Genomic DNA, 9,963 nt, shown 5'->3' with positions numbered 1-9,963 from the left:
GAGTCATTCGGTTTCTTGGTGGCATTTCTCTCTCAAGTTTACTCATCTCTCTACCCAACTCAGTCCAGGACGCTCTTAGATCGATTGGCCATGCCTAAACCAGTGGCTGGCACATAGGAGCTCCTCAATGAGCAAGTATCAATCGAGAGTCAACCGCATTACCCCCCCCCCATTCTGGAAAATAGCAGCTAATAATGACCTATAAAGTCTATCCTGGTCACTGAGTGAGGAGGCTGCTGTGGCTGGAGCAGGGGTGGAACTGGGGGTTACAGGAGTAAAGGGTTGAGGGCGCAGCACAAGGGAGACAGCAAATGAAAGAAAAGCACGAAGCAGATGGACATGGCAGACAGGGCTTTGAGGGCTGTGCAGGAGTTGGCAGAGAGTTTGCCTAACATGCACACTGAGCTTGTGCCGCTCCACATCAGCCAGGAGGTGAAGGCAGGAGGATCATCTGTAGGTCAAGTCATCCTCAGAAAAGAGTGAGTGGGACTGGGCTGGGCCAGGAAGGACACACGAAAGTGATGGAACAGAATCCATCACAGGGACAGGACAGGTGGCCGAATGCAGGTGCAAAGGCCCCGGGGTAGGGAAAGTGCAGTTTGTATAAATATTTGTTGGCTAAGTGCATGCAGGGCGGGTGATTCCAGAAGGAACTGATTAACACACGGGACAGTGGGGGATGCACTGTGCAGCAGTGGCTCCTGCTTTGCTCCTGAAGGGTTAGCGGTTGTCACCTTGCATGAGAGCATGAATTCCACGTACCTATGGTCGCTATTTTTCTCTGTCACAAGTGCTGGCAACCTACCCAAGGACCCTGGGTTTTGCTGGGGATCCAACATCCGGTTACGCTAGACAGAAACAGTAGCTGTAAGTAGGGGAGAGGTCATACAGATCTGACACCCCAGACTTTGCTCTTTGCTCCCTGGAAAAAGCACAAAACAGAGAGATAACAGTCGTCCCACCCTCCCACTGCCACGGCCACTCACCATTGGTCCGAGGTCCTGCCTGTCTCCCAGTCAACAGCAGGAGCTGGGCTGGGAGCTGCTGGCCTGTATTTCAGCATCTTTGGGAGGTGGAGACGTGGCAAAGGCTGTAGCAGGCAGTGACAGGGACCCGAAAAGAGGCTGCCACAGGCGCAGGACTCATGGATGGGGACATAGCGACTGGAAAGGTGAGGGGCCGCGGTGGGGACACTGAGCTGGGGGGTCGCAGCCTGATAGGACCCCATCATACTGCCGGGAAGACTGAGGCTGGAAAGGGGGATCACACTGGGTTCACATAGCCTCCTAGGGACTTCAGGACAGTTTGATCCAGACACCAATATCTCCTCTGGAATTAGGGTTTCTCTGTGTAGCCCTAACTGGCCTCAAATTCACAGAGATCCGCCTGCCTCTGCCTCCCGAGTACTCGGATTAAAGGTGTGAGCCAGCCTCTCTACTTGTTGTTACAAACATATATGTTAAAAATTTTATCTATAGTGTATGTGTGCCACAGCACAGAAGCCATATGGCTTTCTAAATTTTTGGTTTGTTTTGCTTGTTCTTTGATTTGAGTCTTGCTAGTAGTAGACCAGTTGTCCTGGAACCTGCTCTGCCTCCTGATTTGACAGCCTCATCATGGCGTTTACAGACTCTTGGTTACCCGAGTCCAACCCTGCTTACACTTCAGGCAGATTCACAGAGACCCAGCCGAGGGGCTGCATGGAAGTCACATTTGGCCTAGAAGGAGCTGGGATGCTGTGTGTAAGAACAGAGTCCTCTTTCTCTCTCCTCGATCTAGATGGCGTCCCCTGTCTGTGCTATGGCGCCCTTGGACAGCATGGAAGTCCTTGACCTCCTGTTTGATCGGCAGGATGGCATCCTGAGAAACATGGAGCTGGCCGAGGGCTGGATCCTCGCCAGAGAGGAGCAGGTGAGGGTCCCCCGGGAGATTTCCAGCTACAGCTGGGGTGGGGCACAGGACGTGCCACTGAACTGGGCAGCCTGTAACCCTCACACATCTGCTTAAGCCAGAGGAGGGAGGGAGGCAGAGAGAGCATGGTACTCACCCAGAGTCACATAGCCAACTTCCACCTGCGTTCAAATTCAAACTCAGAACACAGTCTCCTGCTCATATCTTTCCCTGTTTATCCTTTAACTGCCATTGCATCTCAGATGCTCAGGGAGAAAGAATGACTCCCTCTCTAAGACACAGAGAGGGTCAAGGATTTGCCTGGAGTCACACAGCAATCTGAATAAACATGTGTCTTGCTCTCTCCACTCCTCTTCTAGAAAGTTCTACTAAATTCTGACTCTGATGAATTCCTAAATTGCATTCTGGGACCTGGAGACTCTGATCCCAGCTCCCCATTATGGTCCCCCGCTGATAGTGACAGTGGCATCTCTGAGGATCTACCTTCAGACCCCCAGGACACCCCTCCTCGTAGTGGCACCGAACCAGCCAACACGGTAGCCAGGTGTCACACCAGTGAGCAAGGCAAGGGGCCCTGCCCCTCCTATCTGCCCAGCACCCCATGCCCTGAGCCTCCAAGGACACAAGTCCAGGAGTCCTCAGTGGCCATTGACCTGGGTGAGTATGAGGCTAATGGAAACCCTGGGGCAGGGGACACCGTGGGGCCGGGGACCCTGGGAGAGGAGCCCACCAGCTCAGTCCTGAGACACAAACGCCCTCAGATGACTCAGACAACAGGCAGCTAGGGTGCAAAGCCAGAGGGTGGCCTGAATCTGGGTGCCTCCAACTGTGGCTAACTCAGTAGGTGCTCAATAAAAGCTGGGGAGATGCCGGGCGGTGGTGGCGCACGCCTTTAATCCCAGCACTTGGGAGGCAGAGGCAGGCGGATTTCTGAGTTCGAGGCCAGCCTGGTCTACAAAGTGAGTTCCAGAACAGCCAGGGCTATACAGAGAAACCCTGTCTCGAAAAACCAAAAAAAAAAAAAAAAAAGCTAGGGAGATTCCGGAGCCCTGGCGCAGGTACAGATTCTGCCCCGAGAAGGACAGCTTATCAGAGGCTACCTCACAGATCAATAATGATTTACTTAGGGGACATTGATCAGCACCCCTAGCCAGGCAGAGCCTCGGCTAAAGATACAGGTAGCCTCTGGCTAAGCTCCACCCCTGACCACGCCTCCAGTTCTGTACGAAGATTTGCAAGGTGAGCATTCGTCCCATTGGCAAACTGATAAAGTCCAGGCTCAGGGCAGGGAAGCCCATTTCCTAAGGTCACACAGCTCTTAGAAGTCTGGTGCTGTTTAACAGCATGGCTACCAAGAGGTGTAGGTTATGTATGACACAAACCTCCCAGTCCTGTACCGCTGGGTGGCAGACAGTCTGTTATACCAGCTGTGAGTTCCTTACAGAATCCTGGGCCTCTATAGCCCAATGGCACAGACCCACAAGGTAGGATGAGTGTAGCAGAGGGGAAACTGAGGCATGGGACACGTTCCCTTCCATTCAGGCCATGGCCTTGTGGCACCTGCCTTCAGTCCCTGCACTTGGGAGGCAGAGGCAGGTCTCTGGGTTTGAGGCCACCCTGGTCTACAAATCAAATTCCAGGACAACCAAAGCTACACAGAGAGACCCTGTGTTAAAATAATAGGGGGAAAGGCCTCTGTTTTTGAAGCTGTGGAGACTTGTTGGACCTGGCCACTGAGACTGAACTAACTTCCTCTCTGTCCCTTCCCCACCTGGCCAGACATGTGGAGCACAGACACCCTGTACCTGGAGGAGCCGACTGGCTCGCCCTCCCGCTTCAACCTCACTGTGAAGGAACTGCTGCTGTCCGGTGGCAGCGGGGACTTGGTAGGCATCCCCATGTCTCCCGGTTGTCTCAGGTCCTGGATGTCAGGAGGAACCTCCCAGGTCTGCCTTGCACAACCTGGGACCCAGAGGCCCAAAGAGGACCTGGGGTGCATCTCAGTCCCAGACAGTGAATCCGAGCCCTGAGCTGACAGGCGCTCTCTGATAAAGAAGACAGAGACAGAGACAGAGAAAGGGAGAGAGAGAGAGAGGGAGAGAGGGAGAGAGGAAGAGGGAGAGAGGGAAAGAGAGAGAGAAGGTAGGTCGGCTGGGTGGGTGGTACGACTGCGATATTCTGGAATGGAAGCTGAGGGGGAAGGGGGTGCCACGGATAAGGACACGAGGACCAGTCCAGGATGCTACCTGCCAGGAGAGAGGGTTAGGTCAGAGACTACTGGAAGCAGAGGTAGCATTCACCTATTTAGGTGGTGATGAGGCAGGACCACTGCGCCTGTCAATCAAGCGATCCACTCCACCCTGACCTCTGCCCTCCCCCCCCCCCATTTTACTTTTTGGAGACTTGTGTCTTACTAAATTTCCTAGGTGGGTCTTGAACTTGAGTTCTTGCTATCTCAATAGTCCTGGGTGCTTGGGTGACAGGACTGTCTCTTCCCATGTGTTCACATGTTTTTAGTTTTGGAGTCTGTGTCTCAATTGAAAGCCCCTTCATTTCCATAGCAACAGCATTCCTTGGCTGCCTCCCAGCTGCTGGGACCTGGGAGTGGGCACTGCCAGGAGCTGGTGCTGACAGAGGATGAGAAGAAGCTGCTGGCTAAAGAGGGGGTGACCCTACCCACCCAGCTGCCTCTCACCAAGGTATGTGTACCCCGGGGTATCTGCACACATGTTGACTGGAACCTATTGCATGTGACTGGGTCTCATTTTATAGCCCGGGCTGTTCTCAAACTAATCCCCTACCTCCACTTCCCAAGTGCTTCAGGGACAGGCATGTACCACAGTGCCTGGTGTATGTGCCTGGGGATAGAACCACTGTGTGGCCCTGGCTGTCCGGAAACTCACTCTATAGACCAGGCTGGCCTCGAACACACAGAGGTTCTCCTGCCTCTGCATCCCAAGTGCTGGGATTAAAGGTGCGCACCACTACCAGATTTTTCCCTGCTTTCATTTTATACAGGTAGCTAAGGTACAGCTCCCAGGTAGTGCCAGTGGGTGGTACCATGGCCTGAGGCACTGAGCCAAGATGGCAACCACACATTTTCTCAGTGTGAGGTCTCCACTGTGGGCAAAGGAAAGCATCAGAGCATGCACAAGGCCCTGGGTTCCATGCCCAGCACCACAGAAACTTGGCAGTGTGGCACATGCCTGTCACCCCAACACTCAGGACGGGGAGGCAGAAGCATCAGGAGTTCAGGGTCATCTTCGCTATATCTGAGTTTGAGGCTAGCCTGGGCTACATAAAATCCTGTCTCATGCAAAGAAACATCTCTAGTTGGGGGTGGGGTTGGGGTCAGCAGAGGCTGACGACATGCCCTTTCCTCTCCAGTATGAGGAACGAGTGTTGAAAAAAATCCGCAGAAAGATCCGGAACAAGCAGTCGGCTCAAGAAAGCAGGAAGAAGAAAAAAGAATACATTGATGGTCTGGAGAACCGGTAAGGCAGGCCATGGGCTGTATACTCCTAATAGAAACTGGGGCAGAGATGGGCAGCCTAAAAAAAAAATTGGGGTTGATGTCCCATTAGGAGACACATTGTTCAAAGACTGCTAGGGGTGGCTAGGCACCCACTTGTTTGTGTGTGTTTGTGTGGATACACGTGCACCTGCACCGCCATGCTCCTGTGGAGGTTGGAGGGCAACCTATGGTCACTGGCTCCCTCCTCCTCCTATAGGGGTTCATGGGAGTCAAACTTGGGTCATCCAGGCATGGTGACAGGTGTCTTTGCTGTCTGTGCCCACTGAGCCATCTCTCAGGCCTTTGGTGGTTTTGAGTCCTGTAGGGAAATGGCACTGAGAAAGGAAAGGTTGTGTGTGACCTGCTCAGCACTGTGGGGTCCATCCTTGCCTCTGTGACACCTGTGGAAAATGTGAGAGCACCCTCAGGGAGTACTCAGCACACAGGAGAGAGGGACATGCTTGGCAGGCTCTCCCACTGTCAGCTGCAGAGATGACGGTTAGCAAAGTATGTGCTGTTCAAGCATGTGGACCCGAGGTCAGCTGAGCATCTGCACACGGAAGGCCGGCATGATCCTGCCATGCCAATGCTCCAGAGACTGAGGCATCGGGACCCCTGGGGTTCACTGGTCGGCCAGTGTAGCTTAGTGACTCCAGGGTCAGTGAGGGATGCTAGTATCAAAAGAATAAGGCTCACTGGTTACAGGCTCTTGCTGCTCTCTCACAAGGACCCAAGTTTGATTCCCAGCAATGGACGTTCACAGCCCCTGGGATGCTAGTTGCAAGGAATATAACTCCTATTTCTGCTGTGGTCACCTGCATTACTGTGCACACACACAAAGATAAACAAAATAGGGCTAGAGAGATGGCTCAGCAGTTAAGAGCACCGGCTGCTCTTCCAGAGGTCCTGAGTCCAATTCCCAGCAACCACATGGTGGCTCACAACCATCTGTAATGGGGTCTGATGCCCTCTTCTGTTGTGTCTGAAGAATGCAATGATGTATTCATATACATACAATACATATACATATATACATATATATGTGTGTGTGTGTATATGTATATATATGTATATATATATATATATGTATATATATATATACATATATATGCATGGAGCCGGAGAAACAGCTCAGTGGTTACACCACCAGTTGCTTTTGTAGAGGACCTGGGTTGATTTCCCAGCACCCACATAGTGGCTTACAACTGTTACTCCAGCTTCATGGTATTCAGCGCCACCTTCTGGCCACCGTGGTTGAAGCATGCACATGGTACTTGTGTATGTGTGCAAGTGCTCTCATACACACACAGGCCAACACCCACACCCACACACTCATATAGATAAAAATCTAAACATGGTGGCCTAAACCTTTTTTTTTTTTTTTTTTGTGGTTTTTCGAGACATGGTTTCTCTGTATAGTCCTGGCTGTCCTGGCACTCACCTTGTAGATCAGGCTGGCCTCGAACTCAGAAATCCGCCTGCCTCTGCCTCCCAAGTGCTGGGATTAAAGGCGAGCACCATCATGCCCGGCTGGCCTAAACCTTTAATCCCAGCACTGGAGAGTCAGAGGAAAGATGATCTGTGTGAGCTCTGAACCAGAAAGGGCATTGTAAAGAGAGACACTGTCTCAACAACAACAAATATTAACAACAACAACAAAAAAAAGAAGATTAACGGAGGCACTTGGGGTCACCTCCCCTCCTCCACAGGCATGCGCACCCCTCAGAACACACAACTGTTACAGATGCAGTGTGGCCTCAGGCTGTCCCTTGTCCTTTCTGAATTTGGGGTCCCTGTGTATATATCAGGAGGCGTCCATGGGGCTGTCAGGTGACAGACATGTTCTCAGTGTCACTGGGTCCTTGTTCTCACAGGATGTCAGCATGTACTGCCCAGAACCAGGAGCTGCAGAGGAAGGTTTTGCATTTAGAAAAGCAAAATTTGTGAGTGTGTTGATTGGGGCTGGGGGTGGGGTCTTCCCAAAGAAGAACAAAAAGTTGGCAAGTGACTAGACCGCCGTCCACCATAGGGCATTTGGACTCGGGCCTTTGATGGGTGCTCGAGGGTTGGCTAGAGAGGAACTGGCATAAACGAAGTCTGGGCTGAGAGAGGACCAGCTGTAGACATATCGGTGGAAACAACATCCTTAGTACAGAGGGCACAGCCTGTGCAAAGGTCCTGGGGCAGGATCAGAGGAACTGAGGGGCAGAGAGTGTGTCCTAGGAAAGGTGGAGGCTGTATACCATCAAGGCTTGGGATTCCAGAAAGGACAGGGAAGGAAGATGGAGTCTCCAAGGGCTCAACCTAGATGTGTTTCCCGGCAAGGTCTCTTCTGGAGCAGCTGAAACACCTGCAGGCACTTGTGGTCCAGTCAACCAGCAAGCCAGCCCATGCAGGCACCTGCATAGCGGTGAGTCCTGCCTGCAGCCACTCTTGGGAACCCCAAGACCGGTGGGGTCCTTGGTCTCAGTTGACGTGTGTGTGTATGTGTGTGTGTCTTCAATAGCAGAGCCTTGTAGCCTGGCATGATGGGACAGGCTTGGCATCATAAACCCCAGAAGACAGGCAGGGGAATTACAAATCGGCCTGGCTACAAAGCAAGTCTGTTCCAACAGTCAGCATGCGTATCTAAAAAAGTTTAGAACAAAGAAAATGTCTCAGCCTCTTCCTGAGACCCACACTCTGGTAGCTGGACCCCAGTTTCCCTGCTTGTGAGCTCAGGGTGCTCACAGAGGAGGGGAAGGCTGGGGTGACCCCACCCCATCTCCGGCAGGTCCTTCTGCTGTCCTTCGCCCTGATCATCCTCCCCTCCATCAGCCCTTTCAACTCCAACAAAGTCGACAGCCCTGGAGACTTCGTGCCAGTGCGAGGTAGGCAGTACCAGCCTTCGGATCCCCAGGGTGAGGGTGGGGTGCCGGGGGCAGGACAGTGGTCTGCTATGCGGGGCCTTGGCTTCCATTCCCAGCATCGTAGATACCAGAGGTGATGGTGCAGGCCTGTCATACAGCTCTGGGAAGGTGGAGGCAGGGGATTACTTCAGAGCTACCCGTGGCTACATAGGACAACTTGGGCTAAGTGAGACCCCTGACAAAAAATGTGAACACACACACCCCCCCTCAAAACCAAAAGCCCATACCATATCAGGAGACCTGAGGCAGATGGCTCAGAGAGTAGATACTTGCCACCAAGCCTGAGAACTGGAGTTCAAGTCCCAGATACACAAAATGGTAGAGAACAGAATGTTGTCAAACTGTTCATACCTACACAGAGGTGCTGTGGCTCCCCCAAAACCACTGTGCACACCATGAGTGTCACACAACCCAGGGGACAGAGTTGCCACTACATCCTGCCCACCTAGGGCAGGTGAGACTCCACAACGCTGAGGCTGTGCCTCATGCCTGCCTCTTCTGACTCCCTAGTTCTCTCTAGTGTTTTCCAGAACCCTCCACAACCACGCTGCATCCCGAGTGGCTCCCGATGTCACCCCAGGATCTGAGGTCCCAGGACCTTGGCCCGACGTTGGTACCCCCCACAAAGGCCCTTCTTCCGGTGGCCTCAGTGCAGACTGGGGTAATTTTCTGGAAATTCCAATGTTGGACAACCCAACAGAAGAGCTAGACAACTCCACCCTGGTGCTGGCCAACTCCACAGAGGACCTGGGACGGGCCACCCTGCTGGACTGGGTGGCTTCAGAACCACTGCTCAGCCCGGCCCGGGTTGGGCTGGAGATGCCAGGGGAGATGTGGCTGTCCTGGGTACCAAGGTGGCTTAGGGTCCGCGTGGTACAAGATGCTTTGGGGGTGCTGTGACAGGCTGACTCAGACAGCCCTGGGGACGACAGCCTCCTGGAGAAGCTGACCCCCCAAGTCAGGGGGAAATGGGATTTCCAGGCACAGAGACATGAATGCCCTGGGGTAGAACAGGAACCAGAGTCCTTTACCCATACATGCAGACAGACTGACACGAACACCTGAACCCTACCCTCCAACCATGGAGCTCCTACTCTCCCCTGACCACCAGGAAGATGCAGAGCCTCTGGGACCTGGGCTTCCCAAATCAAGGTTCAGCCCACAAACTTCCATCTTCCTCTTTTGCAGAGAGGTCTTCCTCTTGTAGACCAGGCTGGTCTCAGATTCACAGAGCTCTACCTGCCTCTGTCTCAAGTGCTAGGATTAAAGGTGTGTGCACCACCTCCTTTTCTAAGACTGTGTGACCTTCAATAAAGTATTTTGACAAAACTGGGGCTGCGGTTCAGTGGGTAAAACCTTTGCCTAGTGTGTGTGAAGCCCTTGGGCTCCATCCACAGCAGCATAGGAACCAGGCGCAGGGTATACACCCACTATCCCAGCATGGGGAGGTCGAGGCAGGAGAGGAGGACCCAAGGTTCAAGGTCGGGCAGATGTGGGCACACACCTTTAATCCCAGCACCTGAAGGCTGTAGGCAGGTAGATCTCTGAGTTCGAGGTCAGCCTGGTCTACAAGGTGAGTTCCAAGACAGTCAGGCCACAAAGAGAAACCCTGTCTCAAAAAACAAAACA

The 9,963-nt window shown here is 53.0% G+C and overlaps 1 protein-coding gene across 1 annotated transcript; it reads left to right on the top strand.

Moving 5' to 3' along the window:
- Window positions 1-1,006: 1,006 nt before the first annotated feature.
- Window positions 1,007-9,663, top strand: Creb3l3 (cAMP responsive element binding protein 3 like 3). The gene is made up of 10 exons (XM_021174434.3): window positions 1,007-1,171; window positions 1,780-1,911; window positions 2,271-2,568; window positions 3,691-3,797; window positions 4,473-4,610; window positions 5,299-5,405; window positions 7,300-7,368; window positions 7,751-7,835; window positions 8,199-8,295; window positions 8,855-9,663. The coding sequence occupies exons 1-10, from the start codon at window positions 1,145-1,147 to the stop codon at window positions 9,232-9,234; spliced, it is 1,440 nt and encodes a 479-aa protein (XP_021030093.1). The 5' UTR covers window positions 1,007-1,144; the 3' UTR covers window positions 9,235-9,663.
- Window positions 9,664-9,963: the final 300 nt, after the last annotated feature.

Source organism: Mus caroli, unplaced genomic scaffold, assembly GCF_978045245.1.
Source record: "Mus caroli unplaced genomic scaffold, Mus_caroli_1 scaffold_9, whole genome shotgun sequence".
In the NCBI taxonomy this organism is placed as follows: Eukaryota; Metazoa; Chordata; class Mammalia; order Rodentia; family Muridae; genus Mus; species Mus caroli.
Note: the sequence above shows the minus strand (reverse complement) of the source record. Positions and strands in the feature narration are given on the sequence as shown.